The sequence below is a fragment of the Dreissena polymorpha genome, chromosome 5, assembly GCF_020536995.1.
Source record: "Dreissena polymorpha isolate Duluth1 chromosome 5, UMN_Dpol_1.0, whole genome shotgun sequence".
NCBI classification, from domain to species: domain Eukaryota; kingdom Metazoa; phylum Mollusca; class Bivalvia; order Myida; family Dreissenidae; genus Dreissena; species Dreissena polymorpha.
Window position 1 is genome coordinate 41749208 of NC_068359.1, and position 23113 is coordinate 41772320.

The window sequence follows — 23113 nt, forward strand, 5'->3', positions numbered from 1 at the left end:
AATTAAAAAAACACACGTTAAATAGTTTGTATCACATTGATTTTAGGCTAGGCGGTGAATAAGTAGAGGATACTGAAGAATGATAAAGAGGTAATTTCACTCAGCTCAGCCTATAAGAGGGTCACCCAAGGATCCTCGTAAAGTTTCATTCAAATCTACCTAGTGATTCAGGATAAGAAGTCGTTAGAAGAAAGTTTACTCATGGACTGAAGGACGATGGACATCGAGTGTCTGTTTTAGTCCATGAGTAGCAAATTTTAAGCGAAAGCAGAGTTTAGATATTTGTTACGAGTAGTGTAACATAATTCGGGTTAACGAAACTATATTCGTTAGTTTTAGTTAACGCCCGCTTTGACATTCAGTGCATCGAATTGATAGTGACGTCGAACAACGATGCCGAATTTCAATATCTTGATCACGTTAAGCTGTCAGTTTTTAGTTGTGTACCGATACATGAAGAGACAATTTTTAAGCTTTTAGCACACGAATGATTAAGCAGCTAAGTTATAATAATAAAGATACGAATACATAAAAATCGTACCTAAAATCTTAACTCAAAATTTGTTAAGGCCTTAGCTACAACGATGCAGAAACGAAAGCACTATTTACCACCTACGGCGGTGAGCTACGTGTTTGTTACCACATGACGTCAATAAATGACGTCACAAAAAATCGAAATATAACAGCGCTTAATCAAATTTGGCGCAATTAATTTATGGTTATCTAACATTACATCTGTTTTGGTAATTTGATTAAATACAATTATCTGTTGTGGCTTGGATGACTGCTATGAATTTTCCTTTGCTGTCACAGGTAGCCCAAAATCTGACAATGACCTCTGTGGGTCGATTTTCCAACGTCACTGAAATCCGCGTGTCTGACAAAATTCCAATTTTGACGTCACTCGTCTTACCGCACGGCACACAAGACGTCACGTTGGTTGTTGGCTCTGACGTCACTACGGATAATGTGTTTTCTGTTTGCGACGTAGAGGTCAGTTACATCGGAATTAATCTTAATGGTGTGCAGACGACACCTTCAACAGTCTCGTTTCAAAGACTCGGGAACGGGTCATATCAGGTATTTTTTGTTATATTGGCAGATTGATTTTTCGTCTGTTATTTGGCAAGTATTGCAAAAAAAGTAGCAAACACGCACAATTCACAAATACAAAAAACAACAACATGATACGCATTTTAATATTTGGTCTTCTTTACTAAACCGATCTTTACAGTCAAAGCAAACTAACGACATATAATTATTATATTTTAAAACATAGAACCCATCGACTACGATCGATCTCGGAACGATCACCAACAGCGGAAGTAGCGTCCTCTGGAACGCCAGCGAGGTGCGCGTCCTGCTACACGTGGTCGTCACCAACTCCAGCGCCTTCACCGTCGGCGGCGTCTACTCCGTCATTGGCGACGCTACCCTCGATAACGGAGCTATGCAGTTCTTGGCTTCACTGAATTTTACCGCCGTTAGTCAAAATCCGGTACGTCGCTGTTGTTTTCCCAAGGTAGTGTGGTAAGTATTTCTCCTAATTTTCCCTCTTTTTCTTCTTTTTTGTTTATCACTCAAATGGACACGTTGGCTATCTCCTCAAAAGTAGCATTGAACTGCAGGTTTTCCAGACTGTCGTATAGTTTCCCTTGCATCGTGGATTCTCCGCCCAGTTCTGGAGCCTTAGGCCGTCGTTACCTGCCGCCTCCGTAGCCTTGCTCCTCGCAGCGAGACGAAGTTCCTTTGGTGGTTTGGGTTGGACCCCTTAAATACATGGGGTCCGGCTCTCTACCAGCCCGGGGGGAGGGGGGTGGTCCACAGGTAGAGCGCCATCACACAGAATCCATTGTTGTCCTTTAGTGGAAAGCGTTTGGCCCAGGGTTATCCGTCTTCAGCAGTGGTTTATTTTTCGACTTTTCCTTGTAGTAGGAGACTTGCCGGCCAAGGCTTTAGAGCGTCTCCCGCCATTGGTGTTTCTTTCTAAGTGATCCTTCTCATCCCTATCAGCCTCGAGGTTCATATTCGTCTGTTCTATACCTTCAACCTTTCTATCTTGGGAAACACTGTCCGGAGTTTACACTCCCGCTGGCATAGCTCTCCGGATAACAGAGACACTCAAACCGCCAAACGACGTTAAGGAACCAGCAACGTGGTAGCTATAGTACATACTTATCTGTGTTAATTTTCTTTACAAAACCGTTCTGTACTAGCTATATATACTGTGTCGATTGAATCATAGCAGTCCGTTATAAAGTTCAAAATGTATTCATTAAATGCAGTCATTGTGATGTGTGTATAAAAATGATGATGATATAGAGAATACTAGGTCGGTGCCGAATAAAGCAAAGTTTATTTTGCGAGGCTTAGAAAATCTGAACCACGAGCCTTGGCGAGTGGTTCAGATTTTCGTGCCGAGCAAAATAAACTTTGCTTTATTCGGCACCGACCTAGTATTCGATTTATCCCATCAATTTTCTTAGTCGTAAATTATTTCTTTAAAAATAGAATAGGAAAATCGAACTACACGGAAAATCCCAAAGTTATTTTAAGCAAACATTGTTTCATTATTTTAATCGTGCCTAGCCTAATACATTACAAAAAGATCAGTAACTAACCTGTTATTCTGATTATCATACCTCGACGTCCCCTATTTTCAAGAAACAATGAAAAAAAAACACTTAACAACAGCAGCTTTAGCGTGAAAGAACATGCAGTGTCGTATGACGTGTTAATAATGACGTCACGAGTACGCGCACTTAATATTTGTAAATAATGTTTTTTTGCTTTTTGAGTTGCATTATGTGTTAAAAATATATTACATCTTGGTATCAAATTGTTTGTTTTGTTGAATCTGATTCGATTTTACTAAAAATTATTACTTTATAGTTGATTCCGAGTAATATGACCATTCTCCGCCGCGCGTGACAGCTATATTTCAGCACTGCCGAAATAGAGGAAAATTTATTCCACAGTGGTTTATTTCGACAATGCACGTCTGATGATGGGATAAAAAATATATATGCCACTTTCCATCTTTATGCCCGACTCTTTTAAAATGTGTCCCACCCGTTTTATTCCCTCTTTTGTGTGCTGTTGTTCTTCTAAATAGAGACACATACATAGAGTAACATAAAAAGAAATTCAAAAACTTTAACCAAAACTTTAACCTTCTTCATAACTTTTGCAATATTGAAGATATACATTACTTGCTATCAGCATCACATAATTTTATATATGGAACATAACTCGTGGAATCGATACTGAATGGGTGCTTGAATACAAGTATTCTAGTGTAAAAGCAGAATTTAAGTTACTTAAATTTTACAAAGTTTACCATCCGACGATTTTTCCCGAAATAGGAAACCCTGTCCCTTTTCAGCCCTCTCCCACGTCGCAACCACTCATATCTCTGTCGGGCCCGACGTCAGTGAAGATCGGAGACGTCGCAAACTTGACGTTGATGTTGACGCTTGTTGACCCATACAACGCGCTCCGTATCGAAGCTAGGGTAAACGGCACGTACACATTCCCGGCTTGCGACGTCATTCTTGACAACATAGGCAAGTCAGTGTGGCTCGATTGGTTATTGTCGGCTTGGGTACTACTTAAATGTAAACCGGGTACCCTTAATTATAATACAATGAACCACTGTACGGGAAATATACTTTAACGTACCCGGTAATACTTACGCTTAATTGGACGTTGTCGGCTCTTTTTTTTTCAAATTAATTATGTGCAAATTGATGTCAATATTCGGTAAATTGGCCTCTATAGTATCGAATCTCATACTCAAAAAGCATGTTTAGGAAGATTTTGTTCAAACTGATTGTTTCGTTAATGTATTCCCTGTTCGGAAGCGCGTTTTACGACCTCGACTTTTGGGCGGGAGTACAACTCGGGTACAGCTAATAATGACCGGGTGCCTATAAGCGTATTTACCGTACCCGGGGTAGATTGAAGTACAGTCAAAACTGAGAACAGCGGTCAGTCAAGGGAGATGTTCAAAGTGGCCGTCGTCGACAGGTGACCGCTGTTCTTGGATCTCCACTTTTTTTTAGTTGGTTGGTCAGTTCGTAGTATTGTTCGCGTTACCCCACCCATGCAGTCGCTTGCACATAATTAAACAAAGGCTTATTGCCGATAACTAGCATAATAACATAAATAACTTCTATTGAATAATACAGAATAATCTCTTATAAATTGATTTCGTTTCATACTTATTTGTAAACTTAATCTATGACTCGATCAACACTAGTATTGTTCTTTACATACGCATCTCGTTCATTCATTAAATCCGACAGTTCGTATTACATTAATTGGAAGATACATGCATAAAGGTTGTCACGTGTCATTGTGTACTTAAGAGTACTTGGGGTACCTGAGCCGAGTGTGGTATCACTGAATACTTACTTGTTGCTACAATCATCGAACACTTTCGGAGACACAGAGCATAGTTATTGTATATTTACAAAATTACTGTTGTACTTTTTCCAATGAATAGTTCTTTGGACAGGGTTCGTACTCAAATCACTTGCAGAAACTTTTCAAGTTCTTTCGACTGTTTTCTGACAAGTTTGGGTTACTACAGTAATTGTGCCCCAATAATTTTTGTTGGACCGACTGTACCTTTATTATAGGTAAAGAAAGTTCAAACAAACACTAACATTAATATCATTCTATGTAGAATATAATGATGAATCATGTTATGAAATAAAAGGTTTTGTTATCGAAAATAAGGCGGAAATTCGCGTAAAATTATTTATAAGAAAACAATAAGATATGCGCATCTCGGCTAATGTGTGCTTTCTGACAGACGTCATTTTTTGCATATGAAATATACCGTGTCATTGAATTCTTGATTACCCAGTTTTACTTGTGTTCTGCAGGCGACAGTTTCGCGTGCCTGGAAGGTCATTGGAGCGAGGCGTTCTCAGACGGGTACAGTCAAATCATTGACATCCCCATCGTCATCAACACAGGTAGGCGATCAAAGCTCTGAGATAACTAAATATATTTGAACACAGGTACGTTATCAAAGCGCTCTCTCTCTCTGAGATACCTAAATATATGTGATAACGACAACTGCTGGAAAACAACGACGTTATCGGAGGACCCTGACGTGCGTTGTCTTTCCAGATGGCACTTTTTAGATGACATCGCGATGAGTTTTCATGAGGATGCGAGAAAAAAAAGCAAAGATAATATGCATTTAAGTGTCAACTAACACTAATTAGATGTTACTGTTGAATCTTGTTCATTTACCCAATGCAAACGAATCTTTAATAGGCTTCAACGAAGGGGGAAATGCAAACAACAACTTGACCTTTAAAATCCTGACGAGAATTCCTACGTACGTAACGCCGGCCAATATGCTCAACGTTGTCGTTGACGTCTATCTTGACGGAAACCTGCCACTGACGTCGACAACACCTCTCACATTAAGCATAAATACAATAGCCTCTCCAGTAAGTAATGCATATACGTTAAGTATGTTATGCAAGTAATCGTGTATTATAAACACGCCATATATACTTTGTCTATTATTGTAATTCATTATTTTTGACAAAAAAACTAGTTTATGTAAAAAGATGCACACTTGTTAAGTAAAACGCATTAATAACTAAATGCATAAATTCATTTTCTCTGGTATAGGCTATCTAACATGGTTTGTAACGTACGATGTATTCAGATCAACACTTCGCTACAAGCAACACACATTTAAAAGATTGATTGTTCGTGATCAGCCCTTTATATTATTTTAAATTTCAAGACATCCGTGCCAGTTGTGGCGGTGGACGCTCTCTCCAGCGTGAAAATAGTAGCAAAAGGTTCAGCGCTCATTGCCGTTGTTAACGTCAGCACGCCGCAAGGTGTCGTCATGATCTACGACATTCGATTTACCACTACCACCGGAAAAGCTAGCATATGTGACGTTCAACTGATGAAAATCGGCGCTAACTTATGCGCAGACGACAAAATCAATGCAACCTTTACCTCATCTGATAGCTCTGCTTTCAATGACGGCGCGAATGTTACATACGGATCTGCAAACATTGACACGGCAGCGAGCTCGTTAGATGCGGATAATTTTGTAAGTTGATTGAACACTATTTAAATTATTTAAAAAAGGTAACACTAAACATGTTATCCATTCCATTTTGCGTTCTGTTTTATTTTCCGTAATTTTAGATAAAACCTGCACATAATAGATCTAGAATACACTTCCTTATTTGACCTTCAAACAATATGGATACATACCCATGTATATGTGTTTAAATTTACATATGTACATGATAATATGTCAATATTCGCTAATACGGTTTCATTTTCTCTATAACACGAAATAGTTCAGGTATGAAGTGGTCGTCTGCGTTCCCGTCAACTCCCCGGTTTCTGTTGGAGCCAACCTGTCGCTCCGTGTGGAGGTCAGATATGACGTCAACAACTCCAGCAAGAAAATCATCGCCACATTGCCCTTCAATGTTTCCAGCAGCGTGCATCCAATGCTGGTTAGATTACGTTTGCATAGTCGTAAATACTACATATTTATAATGTTTTATAGTCGCCACTTTTCTAGAATAATATTTACCTTACATTCAACAAATGCAACAATAAAAATGCAAACAAAATAGCTTTACCGGTATATGATAACCGTCTCAGTCTGGGATGATACTGGCTATATTTATCAAACCCATTTGGCATTGTTATGTATGTAAATCAAATATGCATCTTTCATGTTGTGTTGCTGTTTGTTAGTCAACAGGAAACGCGTCCGTGTTAAACACGACCGGTACATCCGGATACATTTCTCAGACAGTGGAGGTGAATGTAACGACAGTATTCATGGGGACGACTGCCGACTTTTCTATTACAGTCTCCACCCAAGTGAATAATAATACGGCGCTAGGTAATTTCTAATTTATGCGATACAACACGAGCTTCGATCTAGGAAAATGGGATTTAAAGCCTATTCGTAAAGGGTCGTACCAGATAAGCCCGTGGAACCGCACAGGCTAAGCAAAGACGACACTTTCCGCTTAAATTGTTATTTTTGCTTCCTTTCACGGAAAATACAACAAAAGCGGAAAGTGTCGTCCCTTGTTAGGCTGTGCTAACTGCACAGCCTTATCCGGGGAGTCACTAAACGCAAAGGTAGTTAGCCCATTTTAACAGAGCGATGATCATATATACAGTAACAAAGTATTGATCTACCACAGTTTGCAAAGATTCTGCACAAAACCTCTTATTGCCCCGGCATAGTGTTAGTCTACACGCTTGTATACGGCCGACGAATTCATATCAGACTTTTACGTCCACTTAGAAATAAACACGTCCCGATACCATTTTGCTTGATAGTGTGTCCCAACGTCCGCGCAGAGATTTGACTGGAACCAGCAAAGTTGGATCAAATGCGAGAGCAAGGAACGACAACTCTGCGTGGAGATTGAGTGTGTCCACAGACTATGTGTGTCCACACCAATGACCATCTGTTAAGTTATACTTATAGGTAAATAAACTTGCCTCACGATGTAATATAACGTAGGCTGTGCAGTTGAAAGCATGTTGTGCAGATCGTGTACTTTTTTACAGCTACCATCAATCATGTATCTATCGCGCGGATCGGTTCAAACCTGGTGTGCATGGAGAATCGCACATTGACTCTCGTATCCATGACAACCGTGTCACACAGCCAGGTCACGAGCTTGACCTACAACCTTGGCCCCGTTTCTCATCCGGGTATGCATACGCGTATACATTTACAGTTCAAAATGTGATCCCAAATATTTGCAGTTTTTTTGTTCCTTTATAAATAAATCCAAAATTATAAGTACCGATTTAGTTTTATTACTTTTAATAACGTCTTACAATTACTGAAAATGCTTTTTGTGTCTGCAAAATGTCCAATGAGACGTTTGAAATAATTTTCATGACTATGTTGTAGAATCAGAGAGGGTATCACGTGATAGTTTAGATGGCGACGTCACTGCCGAGGCAATTACTTTTCGTCGTTTTATACCCTTAATTACTTGTATTAATTTGTATAATTCCCCTCTATTTCCAGCTATATCAGCAAGAAAGATACTAGCGTTTATTTCATATTAATATTTGCTCTATAACTCGATTTTACTCGCTGCGAAATTTCTTAGCGGGATGACATAACAATAGCTTCACTAAGAACATTTTCGGGGAGTAAAATCAAGATATAAAGCGAATTTTAATACAAAATAAACACAAACCACCTTTTACTGATATGTCTGGAAAGTGAGTGTCATTTAAATATTAAACAAAAGTAAAATAGGGTATAAAACGGAGAAAAATAACTGTCCCGGCATGGTCGTCGCCATCTTGAATATCACGTGTCTCGGCATAGTCGTCGCCATCTTGAATATCACGCGATTACCCCCTCTGATAATGTTCGAATTCATTTTAGGGTTCGAAGGCAGGAGTGAGTTAATAAACCCGTCGAACAACACGAGAGAAGACGAGATCGAGTTCAAAGTCTCGCTATTGATATCTGACCACGTGATGAACACGCAGGGTTCCTTCATCGCCATAGCAACCACGTTGACCGGAAACAACGGCGTTCCGTCGTCCGGACACACGTCCGTAGGCGTCCTCGTTACGGAAACCGAGCGTCCTGAACTCATCATCAGCTTCCTTATGGAAACGTTTCTACACACGCAAAAGATGTCTGGGTATTGTGTTTTTCCCTCCGTTTAACTTTTAACATTGACGCCGCTTATGATATGGTTTGCTGCAAGTCAGCGTTCTTAACATAGCTGTTTACAATCATCGCACTAATACGTCAATAAATGTGTACAATTTATATACATTGTCTTCGGTTCTATCAATTTTATATATGACGCTTACAAATGTTGCACTAATAATTTATAATGCTGTTAAATTGCCAACGCACTGCACAACGCATCTTTCCTTGCAGAGATAACGTGACGTGCACGGTTCTACTGCGGTCAACAAACACCTCCACGGCGCATGCGCAAGATGTAGCCGTGCACGTGTTGACGCCCTCGTACGTCGGTTTTGGACAACTCATAGACGCTGTTGACGCCAACGTGACTGTTACAACCGACCCGGCTACGGGAATCACCTTCAAAGTAAGTCTCGGTTGTGTTAATTATAGTCTTAATTACTCAACGTCGAAACTATAAAATAACGTGTCTCAATAAGGTAGATCTGTATATGTTAACTAACTGTTTTAAGTAAGTCTTAGATTTCATAATATGGAAGTATATCGTGAAAGTATTTTTATTAAAATTGCGTTGTCTTAAAACTAGTAAACGTACATGAACACGTTCGAAACATTTGCCTAAATGTTTATGTGTATATATTCTATAAACAAACGTTTTAAGGGAGCAATTTAAGATGTTCTGGAACTTTATTCATATATAATTCATAAAATGAGTATTTATCAAAGTTAATAGCCTAGCTATCACGTATCCAATCTTTCTTACGGAAGTAGATCCGCTAATAAGTAAGAATCGCGGCTTATATCGGCTTGAAATTGTTTCAGATTTCCGAGATAGACTTCACAGATAACGTCAGTTTTATTTTCAACCTGGTTCTCGATCCCAATAGGGCCTTTCCGGTAGGTTTAATGCACGTTCCCACTGTACTTCCGGTTGACGTCACATACCGGGGTGCACAGCGTCCGGACCGCGCGGACACGGGCGAGCTGTACTCGGACATCATCGTAAAAGAGTTCGGCTTTCACACGGGTAAAAAAAAATATTATAATAATACAAATGTATACAGGATGATTTAGGCGCTCGGTTGATAAGTAACAGTATTTGTGTATATAATTTAAAATGTTTTCATTTTTTGTTTTCTTTCTGTCTCAATACACGTTACATTCTCATTGGAAAAGTCAATTAACCAATTTATGCCTAGCGTCTAGAAAAAAGGTATTGGCAAACAGCGTAGACCCAGATGAGACGCCGCATGATGCGGTGTCTCATCAGGGTCTACGCTCTTTGCATGTAGGAATTTCTGTAAGAAATATTCGAAATATAGAAATAAATATACTAGACATCCCTAATTTTGGAAATAAATTCATCCAATTTAGAAGGATGGGAGAGTCCACTAGGCTTAAATGGGTTAATGTGATCGCTTGCACGTCCAACTTAATCACTTCCTTATAATATTACGCAAATACTTGCGCATGATATAACAGCTGCAGATATGAATGTGCGAACTTTGATATTCGACGTAGCGTTCAACTCCCCTATGAGCCTTGCTCGGTGAATACGGGGCTTGATGCATGTGCGTAAAGTATCGTTAAACATTAGCCCGTGAAATCCACACAGGCTAATCAGGGACGGCACTCTTCGCTTTTATGGTATTTTTTATTTATAAGTATAAAAAAGTTCCCAACTAAAAATCTCCCTCACGAATCCCAGTTAAACCAGAAGTATTGCTCCTGATAAGGCACACACATTAAGCACCGTTTTCCCAAAGCGAGGCTCATATTTTGCCAGGTAGTCCGGCGGCCCTGGGTATCGAGTCCGGCACAGTACAGGCCTGTCAGCTCACTGCATCGTCCAGTCGGGCCTCCAACCCGCCCACACAGGCCCGCCTGAACGGAAGTGGCGGCTGGAAACCGCTCGTCCGGGGAGCGCCATTTTGTGGCATGGAATATCTGCAGGTACTCGTGAATCGTAAGCTAGATGCAGAATGTAGAGTCTGGTTTACTATAATAACAATACTTTTATTCATAAACTTATGATATATCATTCATGGATGCATCTATCCGAACGTTTGATATTCAGGGATATATTTGGATAATGGACACGGTGTTGAAGTTCCGTTTTTAATGGTATCTTCGATTCGATTGCTGCATTGTGTAAGGACTTGGAATGTACTTATTGTGACAATAAAATGCGTTTGTTCGCTTGCATTCACAATAAACACAAATATGACACATTTTCACTGCGAAGTATGCAAGGCCATAGAGTAACCATGCTATTTCACGGGTGTTATGTTGATACTTTGTCGACAGGTTGATTTCGGCTCTTCCGCCTACATAACGGGCATACGACTCCAATCAAGCGCGGATGACGCGCAAAATGTGATGACGTCATTTTACGTAACATACAGCGAAGACTCCTATGCGTGGTATAACGTCACTGACAACGGCGGATTCGCGACGAAAGTATGCTAAATTTGAGTCAACGCGTGCATTTTGTTCAGACTTTTCTTTGTTTGTTCGTTTTAATAAAACGTTTTGACTATATATATAGTCTGTGAAGCAGAGTCAATTCATTCTGTTGAAATGTAAATATAGTAAAGGAGTATCAAATCAAAATAAAAATAAATTTTCAATGTCGACTTGTTATTTTAAAGGAATTTTCCATCAACGTTCCTGGTAACGCTAACGTCAATGACGCCTATGATATAACGCTGAACGAGACGCAACATTTCTGGACACGTTACGTGCGCCTGGTATCCACTGACACACGCTGTTCCGTGGGAGCGAGGATAGAACTGCTGGGTGTTAAACAGGCATCAGCGCCGGGTAACCAGACAACTTTTACATGTTATAGTCAAAACAGCTACTTATTTAGATCATTGCTTTCGAGTGTTAAACAATTCGTACCATCCAGGGAATGCTACGTTATAAGTTTATAACATACCGGGTACTCGTAAATAGTAATGTTTTTTTAACGATCGACCTATTATCCATGCAATTCTTTCACCGACAAAACCAAAGAAACGGAAAAAGCCAAAACAGCCAACCGATCAACGTACGCCAAATAAACAGCAAACCCATCAAACCAAAACTACCGATGAACAAATGTCAAATTTTCTTATCCTATACGATCCACTCATCTCACACAATCACCAACCAATCAACAATTAAAGGAACCAAACTTAAATATCGCCGTGGAGTAGTGGTTATGGTGTTCGCCTTTTGACTGAATGGTCACGGGTTCGATCCCCACGGTGGGGACCTTAAGATCTCCCAAATACATCAAGTACTAGTACTAGTTGTACCTTGGAAACGGACTCACGAGCGTTTCAATAAGCCTGTGGCTTTAGATTCAATTGAACTTAAATAAAAGGTTTTAACTAAATACCTGGCAATTGTATATGGTGGTTACTTTTTGTGCGTTTTTCCAGTTGTCTGCGCCACTCTGGAGACCTACGTGAGTCCAGTCCCGGACCAGAGTTACGTGGTGAACCCGACCACAGGCACCGTGTTCGTGTGCGGCCTCACGCAGATACAGTGAGTTTAGTCAGCAATTCATTCATTCATTTAATCCTCTCTGCGCCGTCTGGTGCTTGAGGCGACGGCAAGGGAGTGTCACTTTGGTCTGTCAGCTGCTGTTGCGGGTGCTGTCTGCAGAGTGAGGCCTCTGTGCTTGAGCTCTCGCTCCACGGTTCGGCGCCAAGTCTCTTTCGGTCGTCCACGGTTTCTTTTCCCTTGTGGAGTCCATCTCACTGCCACCCTAGGTAGCGAGTTGGGTGGCAATACGGACACGTTAATTGGCGTCGCACTGGAGTGCGGCGACTAATATGTAATGCATTTTTTTTCGCTCATGGGAGAAGAATTTTTTATACGCATCAATGTACATATTTTAGTTTTAAGAATATCTTGCATAGTGGTGATTTTTTGTGTAAATAAGTACTGTATTTGTGCCTATTATATTTATTACAATATTTATTGCCAATAATGGAAAGCTAATTGTTTTAATTAATAACTGATCACAGGGGAAAGATCACAGGGACTGGGCAAATACGCGAAACTTTCTGTTTTTTTTATAAAAACAAAACATAATCAAAATATATTTATTTTATGTTTTTTCTAACAATAGCGCAGACTTTTGCTGTTCGAGTTTTGGTTAACGCGTATTTTCTTAAATTTTACAAGACGACAGCGATTACACGGTTTATTGCTTTATTGATAACCGTTACACTACAGTCACTTATTAAGGCAGTAGGTGCCTAGTGAGATCGGGAATAGTCGGTCGATATCGCCGTATTCGCCGTATAAAATATTTGTGTTCATGGCGTCAGGGTTGTTGACATTTTCTTAGCAAAATGAAAGTGCGAAATAACAGCGAGCGATTTGCAAAATCGAAAAAGAAACAAACACCGATCGACAACGTTGTGTTCGATAACAATTACTCATTTACCGAGCTCTGCGATGGCGATTTGTGTGAAAATGACTCATGTAAAAGCTATTCGCATTTTCTAAATGGCGTGAAAAGAGTTAGCAGAAGTGGGTGGGGGATGGAAGAAGATTGATTGACTCGTTGAGCTGGAGGTTTTGCTAAACAAATTAAAGTATGTATGTTGTATGACAATCATGTTGAGTTGTTCTTTATTAAATACATGGGGCATTTATGCTGATTGTAGGTTCCGGATAGTTAACTAATTATTTTATGTTTGTTTTTGCCAAGTTAGGCCCTTCAGAGTATTCTTCCTTCTTACACATTCGTTTTACGCCGATATAGCCGACATTATAAATCGAATCATTCCTGTCGTCAGTTGTCAAAACGAAAGTACGGTTGATATTCAAAAGCATTATATTTCTCTTTCCGGGATATTTTCAATATGTTGATGCTGCATTAACAAATATAAGTGTATATGAAGTGAAAACACCAAAAATAAACAACGGTTGCGATAGACACCTATAAACTGTTAGATGCCCATAATATAACTTTTACATTAGTTAATTTTTGTTGTTGCAGAATTTATATATGTCGTGCATTAATTTATAACATCAATCTAAACTTGTTATATCTAATTTAAATCTAAATTAGCATAAATTATATTGTTTCACATGTTTTTCATTAAATTAAACGCCTGCATTTTTTCGTCTACTGCCGTTTGCATATTTTTGCTACAGACGTTTGCCATTCCTAAATTTTGAAGATCGCGCCGTATGACTCAGTTTGTTCTGTATAATTTCAGAGAAGTGGCATGATGACGCCGTATAACGCAGTCTGTTTTGTATAATTTCAGTGGAGAAGTGGCATGATGACGCAAATGGCATGATGGCGCCGTATAACGCAGTCTGTTATGTATAATTTCAGTGAGGAAGTGGTATGATGACGCCGTATAACGCAGTCTGTTTTGTATAATTTCAGTGGATAAGTGGCATGATGACGCCGTATAACGCAGTCTGTTTTGTATAATTTCAGGGAAAAGTCGCATGAAGACGCCGTATAACGCAGTCTGTTTTGTATAATTTCAGGGGAGAAGTGGCAGGAAGACGCCGTATAACGCAGTCTGTTATGTATAATTTCAGGGGAGAAGTGACATGATGACGCCGTATAACGCAGTCTGTTTTGTATTATTTCAGGGGAGAAGTGGTATGATGACGCCGTATAACGCAGTCTGTTTTGTATAATTTCAGGGGAGAAGTGGCATGATGACGCCGTATAACGCAGTCAGTTTTGTATAATTTCCGTGGAAAAGTGGCATGAAGACGCCGTATAACGCAGTCTGTTTTGTATAATTTCAGGGGAGAAGTGACATGATGACGCCGTATAACGTAGTCTGTTTTGTATAATTTCAGTGGAGATGTGGCATGATGACGCGGTATAACGCAGTCTGTTTTGTATAATTTCAGGGGAGAAGTGGCATGATGACACCGTATAACGCAGTATGTTTTGTATAATCTCAGGGAAGAAGTGGCATGATGACGCCATATAACGCAGTCTGTTATGTATAATTTCAGGGGAGAAGTGGCATAATGACGCCGTATAACGCAGTCTGTTTCGTATAATTTCAGTGGAGAAGTGGCATGTTCTAGATCAGACCAGATCGGAGCGTACTGGCAAGGTAGTGACGTCTCTGTACGACAAAGTTATGGCATAAAACAAATACAGTCAAAAATATTAAGTCACATGCATATCATAATTACCTCCATGCTACCGAACACAGTTGTTTTTTACGCGAGATAAGTTGTCCCATTTAGTCCGTGAACAATTAAGATATTCTCATTTTGTGCCAGAACATTATAAGATCTTCAAAGACACGATTGCTAGTACATGTACATTTGTTCTGAACAGATATGCTAATACGAGATTCAAAAACATGTTAATATTGACCTTTGACGTTGTATTCGTATTTACATAATTGACAGGGTTTCATTGCTTGGTGGCTTTATTTTGTTGGATTGTTTTCTCAACAATTGCTGTCTACGTGCGTTTTAAGCAATTTACGACAACGTGGGTTACGTCATTGGCGTTATTGATAATACGAGTGACGTCATAGCCATGTCACGTGACAGCACTGCGCACCTCCTCAGTGAAGATGACGGAATCACGTGGGACGTTCTGACCAATGAACATCTGGCAGAGCTCCTGAGCCAACCAGGGTACGCCAGCATCATTTATATACATTCGTATTGACAGAGAATTAATGTGGGCCTCGCTCTAGGAAACCCGAGCTTAATACTTGTGCGTAAAGTGTCTAGGACGACACTTTCCAGATAGACTGGATTTTTGTCTAGTAGAGACTACCTTTCAACGGAAAATTCCATAAAAGCGGAAAGCGTCGTCCATGATAAGCCTGTGCGGACAGCTTATCTGGGACGATACTTTACGCACATGCATTATACCCAGTTTTACCAGAGCGAGGCTTATACTTAAACCCCAAAGGCACTTCTTACGCAACACTTTTAAAACCCCGTTTTTTCAGAAGTTGATCGAGACGTTTGCGAGCAAATATATGTTTCTATTGCAAAGTTGCCGCAAACCTATAAGTTGTAACATTTGAATGTATGAACATCCCACCGGCATTCAGCTGATATGTGTTGTCGATGAGAGACTTCTTCAGCGCGTGTTTCATTGACATAAGCTGTTTATTGATTGATAGATACGATATGGTTTTACACATTCCTGTTGATAGATACGTGTCTGCCACGGTGTTTCCGTACGGTGACTACAGGGATGTGACGGTCAACACCATGTACAACAACCATGGAGTCAACGGTCCAGGCTTCACCTTGACGGGTAAGAGAGGAGAGTTACGTGCTATATAGCGTTTAGTTTAGAGTTGCGTGCTGAACAGCGTTAATTTTACAGTTGCGTGCTATAGAGCGTTTAGTTTATACATGTAAATGCTTGCTACAGAGCGTTTAGTTTAGAGCTGCGTGCTACATGGCGTTTAGTTTACAGTTGCGTGATACAGGGCGTTTAGTTTAGAGGTACGTGCTACAGAGCGTTTAGTATAAGGTTGCCTGTGTTCAGCTTAGAGTTACCTGTTACCAAGCGTTTCGTTAAGAGTTGCGTGCTATTGAACGTTTACCGGTAGTGAAGAGTTGCGTGCTATTGAACGTTTACCGGTAGTTAAGAGTTGCGTGCTATTGAACGTTTACCGGTAGTTAAGAGTTGCGTGCTATTGTACGTTTACCGGTAGTTAAGAGTTGCGTGCTATTGAACGTTTACCGGTAGTTAAGAGTTGCATGCTATTGAACGTTTACCGGTAGTTAAGAGTTGCGTGCTATTGAACGTTTACCGGTAGTTAAGAGTTGCGTGCTATTGAACGTTTACCGGTAGTTAAGAGTTGCGTGCTATTGAACGTTTACCGGTAGTTAAGAGCTGCGTGCTATTGAACGTTTACCGGTAGTTAAGAGTTGCGTGCTATTGAACGTTTACCGGTAGTGAAGAGTTGCGTGCTATTGAACGTTTACCGGTAGTTAAGAGTTGCGTGCTATTGAACGTTTACCGGAAGTGAAGAGTTGCGTGCTATTGAACGTTTACCGGTAGTTAAGAGTTGCGTGCTATTGAACGTTTACCAGTAGTGAAGAGTTGCGTGCTACAGAGCATTTAGTTTAGTTTACGTGGTAAAAAGCGTTTAGTTGCGTGCTACATAGCATTTAGTTTAGTTTACGTGGTAAAAAGCGTTTAGTTAAGAGTTACCTTCTACCGAGCTTTTAGTAAAGAGTTGCTTGCTATAGATCATTTAGTTTAGAGTTTCGTGTTACATTGCCTTTTTAAGAGTTATCTACTACAAGGCGTTTAGTTAAGAGATGCATGCTACAAAGCGTTTAGTTTAGAGTTACATGTAACAGTGCGTTTATTTTTTAGAATTTACCGTTGCGTTCTTAATAGCGTTAAGTTTAGAGTTGCGTGCTACAGAGCGTTTTATTTACAGTTGCTTGCTCCAGGGCGTTTAGTTTAGAGTTGTTTGCTACAGAGTGTTTATATTGCAATTGTGTGCTACAGAGCATTAAGAGTAAGTTGCGTGCTACAGAGCGTTTAGTTTAGAGTTGCGTGCTACATAGCGTTTTATTTACAGTTGCTTGCTCCAGGGCGTTTAGTTTAGAGTTGTTTGCTACAGAGCGTTTAGATTGCAATTGTGTGCTACAGAGCATTAAGAGTAAGTTGCGTGCTACAGAGCGTTTAGTTTAGAGTTGCGTGCTACAGAGCGTTTTATTTACAGTTGCTTGCTCCAGGGCGTTTAGTTTAGAGTTGTTTGCTACAGAGTGTTTATATTGCAATTGTGTGCTACAGAGCATTAAGAGTAAGTTGCGTGCTACAGAGCGTTTAGTTCAGAGTTGCCTACTACAGAGCGTTAGGTTTAGAGTTTCACATAAAGTTTAGTTTAGAATAGGCGTTTAGAGGATAATACCAATATAATTTAACTTCAAACTTATACTATAAACACTTTAATGTTGTACAGGATATATATTGTGTTTCTTCATGTTGTCGCTGTATAGCAGAAAGTGAAATAAAGAACAATATGAGTGAGATGAACTTTTTTCCAACTGAAATACTCAGTAGCACTAAATAACGCAAAATGTTTTTGCTTTCGTTGTGATAATCCTGATATCCTCATCTTAAATGGTAATATCTTGCTCAATCATTAATAACCTCCTTGTCCAGGGGTCGTATTCACAAAGCTCCATAGTGAAAACTTAAGTTAATTCCTTAAAATTGAAAATTTCCTTAAGTCTATACTTGATTAAATTGAACTTCAATGTTGTTGTTAATGCTACTATGCTGTTTAAGATTCAAAATACCCTGCTGCTTTTACCAGAGTTGAGTGCACAATATTAGAGTTCACTGTAGAAATGGAATTGAAAATGTTCACTTAAGTCGAACTTAAGTTAAGATTTGCCTTAGGAGATTTGTGGATATGGGCCCTGAGGGATTTAAAACTTTATTACACATAACACGAAGCATATATCATCTATGCTCTATAATTCTCCCCAGGTGTAATGGAGGGCGTGGCAGTAAAGGACGGGGGCCCGTGGAACGTGCTGGCTTGGTGGGGCACCCAGGACTGGGACCTCCTCTAGGGGAGACAACCCACTCCTTCATCTCGTGTAGGGGAGGCAACCACGATATACCATTGGCGAGTTGTCGGACTTGTGTTACCAACCGTTAGCGAATTTTGAATGGTCGATATATAATGATTTTGTAAATATTTGCGTGTTTGTTAAGAATTTGTATTTTACCGGCAACTGTTCTTCAACTATTATACCAGCTTCTTTGAACCTGCGTCCAATATTCATTTCAAATTAAGATAAGGATACGATGAACTGTTTATTTTATATCAGCAAATGCTGTCAGAATTTCCCACTTCTTTCAATTTAGGCACGGCCTATAGGATGTTAAAACGTTTACATAAACGTTGCAACAGTCTAGTTCTAGGAGAGTAAAAATGTATACAGAGCAACCAATAATAAACATGATTGTAACAAGGATAGAACAATATAAAACAAAAAAGTATTGTTAACGTTAGTCTATTACAGTATTTATTGTCATTTTAAGCTGAAGAATACATTCTTAAATAAACTGCATTAACTGTCTATTGTATTTAGTATGACTATGTATAAATCTACATTATCTTAAAGCTTTCATAATCATAAAATCGACATACTTACACGTAAAATAAACATTGGCAAACGTAATCAATTATGCAGTGGTTATTTACATAAGCACATTGAAACATACGCTAAAGGGAATACGAACGTTCATACCAGAAACAATAAAGGGAGTCCTAATGTATTATATACCCTTTTGGCGACGTGCACAAATCCGTGTTACCATAAAGAATGTACCTAGCAACCGCGCCGGCCGTTGTGTTCATAGTTTTAACAGTGTGCATGTCGAATTTCTCTTTTCCGAACGACTTTTGTCGAAGCTTGAGATGCATGTGCATCCCGTACTGACGCGTCCAGTCGACGTTACGCGCGTACAAATCCGATATTTTGTGCGCGTTCGGTGCGGAGAGCTCATCACCGACTATTTTAACGAAGTGCGGAAACTTTTGCGCGAGGGTGAAGGGTATTATCTGCGAGTGCTTGTTTCCGTCATTCTTCGTGAAAGTCCGATACTCTTCGAGCCAGAGTTTGATGAACGCCGCGTTCTTCTTGGCGAGGATTATGGAGTTTGCGACCTGACCTCCGTTGTCGAGGCCGATGGTGACGTCATAGCTGCGGAACTTTTCGAGGGGCTTCAACAACACCTGGTCGGTGTCCAGGTAGATACCACCGTACTCTGCAACATAGCAATGATTGTTCGTGTATATGAAAATGTATTATAAAACACGGAAACTAGAAAACTTGTAATTAATTTTATTTAATTTGTATCTTCCCCACCCCATTTGGTATCTTAATCGTACGCGTTCTTAGTGATCTTTATCTTCATATGTGACATTTATAATAAAGTATGCCCGAATGCGATTTTTACAAGAAATGCAACAATATACACCTTTCAATGCCTCTAGTTTGGCGACATCGGCTTTGTGTTCAATAAACGTCAGCTTTTTGTCCATGACCGTCTTCGGTTGCTTACGTTTGACATGGACTACTTTTTGGCAGATTTGCAAGAAATAGTTCCACAAATTTCCGGTCGGTAGCTTGTCTGCGTGGACCATTATCAAACATGGCTTTTGAACCTTGAACGCGCTCAGAAAACTCAAGAAATGAATGAACTGAAATTCCCATTTGCCGAACCACACATAGTGAACGATATTCGGAACGCTCAGCTTGTCGCGGCAGTACCATTCCGTGACCTTTTGAAGACACGAATCTCGGAAGTCTACCTTGTGTACCATTTTCTGTTTCGGCGTGTAGACGCTGTTTAGCTGAGTCTTTGATTTCTCACATTTCAGAACGATCTGCTTTCTCTGCTTCTTCCTCACTAGAATGTTGAAGGAATAGCAGGTGTCGCGGCAGTTTCCTGACCAAACGTAGTCATTACATTTTGCAGGGCGTGCTTTTGGCGCGTCTATCGGTCGGACAATTTTTTGTACTGAAAAATAAATAAGAAGAAAATACGATGTTTTGCGTTATAAATATTATTAATTGTCTGAAGTATTGACATGATCGAGCGATTTGATTGATGATTATAACGATGTATGTTTAAATGAAGTGCCTAGTAGGCCCTAAATGAAAATATTATTCTGAAGGCAAAGTAAATATTCAGCAACTTCAAGTTTTGTGTGTTCCACAGAAATATTTCGCGCAGCAATAAGTATAGACACCAATAGCAATGTGAACATTATTCAAGTACTATACCGGTATTTATGCAAATAGTAGTGTGTTCGAAACGCACGAAATGAGTACATTCGTGTGATTTTGCAAACGTCACCGTCATTTCGAACATAGTCATGCTTTCGCGTAAACTGGTAATTTAAGTCTGTATAAGCACTAGAGATGTATATGCCTATCGTATGACAAATTATGAGCGGTTTTGATTGGCAAACGCAGTGTTGCGTTGCAAAGACGCCAACAACAGTAAATTAAAATATGTTAATATGTATTAAAAATCGCTTAAGGGACAATATTGGCAAACGCAGTGTTGCGTTGCAAAGACGTCAACAAAAGTAAATTGAAGTATGTTAATGTGTGTTAAAAATCGCTTCAGGGGCAATTTAATGTCGGTATTTCAAGATGGCTACGTTAGAGTGCAAGGCTGTTCTTGTAAACTGGAACAATACCGCATAGACGCGTGTGTAATGTTAACGTTGCTTGATAGAGCGGAATTTCAAGTTCACGTAATTAACACCCAGAACTCTTTGTGCAACATTCCTATCCGTCATACATAAAGTTAAAAAAAAAATGTTGATTTAATAGACATTTACAAAAAAGTGACATGTTTTCACTTACATCCCAACCACTTCATAAAGAAACTAAATGAAAGAAATATATGAAATATTAAATAAAATAAAAATAAATAAAAAGGTTACTTCGTTCGACCCATATTTTTTCCGATATTAATATTTTTCTCTACACGAGCTGTTTACTACTAAAATAATTATTTTAATGCCAGAAACCTTAAATATCACTTTGTGATATTTCTTTTTTTTAATTAAAAAATGATTTTTGCGAATATGTTCGAATGTAGCAAAAATGATCGAAAACTCAACCTTGCATACGACTAAACGTTTATGATGGAAACACATATAACATATTTAAGACTTGTCAGCGTCTGCGTCCGTAACAGAAAATACGTGCATGCTTACGTTTAGTATTCAGGGTGCAGGATCACGTGACTTTGTGGAAACCGGTAAGTGATGATTTTTTTTAAAATAACTTTTTAAAAACATTTTTTCTTTAGAATTTCAACTAGCGCATAAAATTAAGATTTTTATGCTACTTATGGCATTGTGAAATACATCAGAATTGCTTTATCTAAAAATATTTTTTTCCCTTTTCAAAAATACTATGTGTACTGCATTCATTTATACGGTTTTGCTTCACGCAACGTGAAACTTTGTCACGAGTTCACACGTATTGAAGGATTTATTCGTATACCTTAAAATTTCGGCACAAACTGCACGAAAAACTGTCTTTTATGCACTATAGATTTTTGAAAATGAATTTTAATAACTTAAGATAAATGCAAAATTTAAGTTCTTTACGGTGTGTTTACATTCTGTCCAGCCCGTGCGTAAACCCCTGTAAACCCCGTTGATTCTGCACCCTGGTATTTGTGAAGACCTAAGCATAAGATGTATAAATTGAACGATAGTATGTACAACAATGACCTTGCCGAATAAATCTTAATCGAGGATAGACATCTTTTCATAATAACTTATATTTGATATAATCCTGTATTAATGTGGGTGCATGCCATATCAATAGCTTGTTCATTGAGAAAACGTTATATTGTTTATGTTTTCCCCTCACATTAAACGACAGGAAAACGAGGCTTTATCTATCGTGTCATCTTCATATTAGTTTACTATCACTTGTGTCATCTTTATATTGAACAAACAATCGCATTACATCACGGTAGTTTTTTCTTCAAACGTTCTGTCCACGTGTCGACGCAAGTCACGTCAACGTGACCTAGTAAAGCGCGACGTTGACACGATCACATGAACGCGGTATTTGTACATAGAATCGACACTTCGATACGCAACAAGATCGAAACAAAATTAATCACAGTTTAGTTACCTCCCGTTAAGTTGACGTGTTCATACTGGACAACCGGCCCGATGTACGTTCCCTGGCTGTTGGGCAGACGTTTAGGAGGGATGAAGATCTCGTCTATGTGTCCGTCTGAGTGTTTGATGATTAACACGGCGGGCACTATGAGTAGTGGAAGCACAACGATCAAAAAGATGCACTGTTTGCGGCACAGCATTCTCCTACTTCGCATTTCGCGTCAAATGTAGCGTGAGAAACTTAAGCTCACACCATCGACGTAATCCAGAACAAAACACTCACAACGTAACGCCCGTTATAACACGTTTGCTTATCCATATGTTTAAATGTGTCCTTTGTCGTTTAGATATAAACCATAGGCATCACAGGTAGGATTTGTTCGCACAACAAGCATACGTTACGTTAAAATTCGATCGAAAGCGTCTAATCAGTCAATTCAGCGTTACGTTGTGTATGCTAATGACGTGTACAACAAGAGTCGCTGACAGATCGAAAAAGCATACCGATGTTCAAGGTAAACTGTAGGCAATTGTTAATTGTAACGTGGAAAATGTATCCTGCAATATGTTTCTTTTGTTTTGCTGTTTACTGGTGTAGCTTCATTTATTGGATCATCGTTATATATGACATTTAAACGATTTCAAATTATGTTCATGATTACATGAATACAGATGATGAACAGGTTTTACAGTTTTAATAATTTTGAAATCATATAACAATACTTATTTTCTT

The 23113-nt window shown here is 39.2% G+C and overlaps 3 protein-coding genes across 3 annotated transcripts; 2 read left to right on the forward strand and 1 right to left on the reverse strand.

Moving 5' to 3' along the window:
* The first annotated feature begins 831 nt into the window (after positions 1-831).
* LOC127831183 (uncharacterized) lies at positions 832-4597 on the forward strand. The gene is made up of 4 exons (XM_052356176.1): positions 832-1080; positions 1280-1498; positions 3386-3604; positions 4544-4597. Exons 1-4 carry the CDS (start codon positions 832-834, stop codon positions 4595-4597), a joined length of 741 nt encoding a protein of 246 aa, XP_052212136.1.
* Positions 4598-5756: 1159 nt separating this feature from the next.
* LOC127832556 (uncharacterized) lies at positions 5757-18793 on the forward strand. Its single transcript, XM_052358077.1, has 15 exons — positions 5757-6097; positions 6354-6515; positions 6763-6913; positions 7597-7743; positions 8438-8702; positions 8948-9122; positions 9539-9743; positions 10503-10669; positions 11024-11176; positions 11368-11539; positions 12145-12250; positions 14765-14814; positions 15190-15352; positions 15886-15989; positions 18195-18793. Exons 1-15 carry the CDS (start codon positions 5885-5887, stop codon positions 18278-18280), a joined length of 2319 nt encoding a protein of 772 aa, XP_052214037.1. The 5' UTR covers positions 5757-5884; the 3' UTR covers positions 18281-18793.
* Positions 18794-18845: 52 nt separating this feature from the next.
* On the reverse strand, positions 18846-22890 carry LOC127832564 (uncharacterized). The gene is made up of 3 exons (XM_052358089.1): positions 22391-22890; positions 19698-20240; positions 18846-19484 (listed from the first exon to the last, which is right to left on the reverse strand). Exons 1-3 carry the CDS (start codon positions 22593-22595, stop codon positions 18985-18987), a joined length of 1248 nt encoding a protein of 415 aa, XP_052214049.1. The 5' UTR covers positions 22596-22890; the 3' UTR covers positions 18846-18984.
* Between the last annotated feature and the right edge of the window lie 223 nt (positions 22891-23113).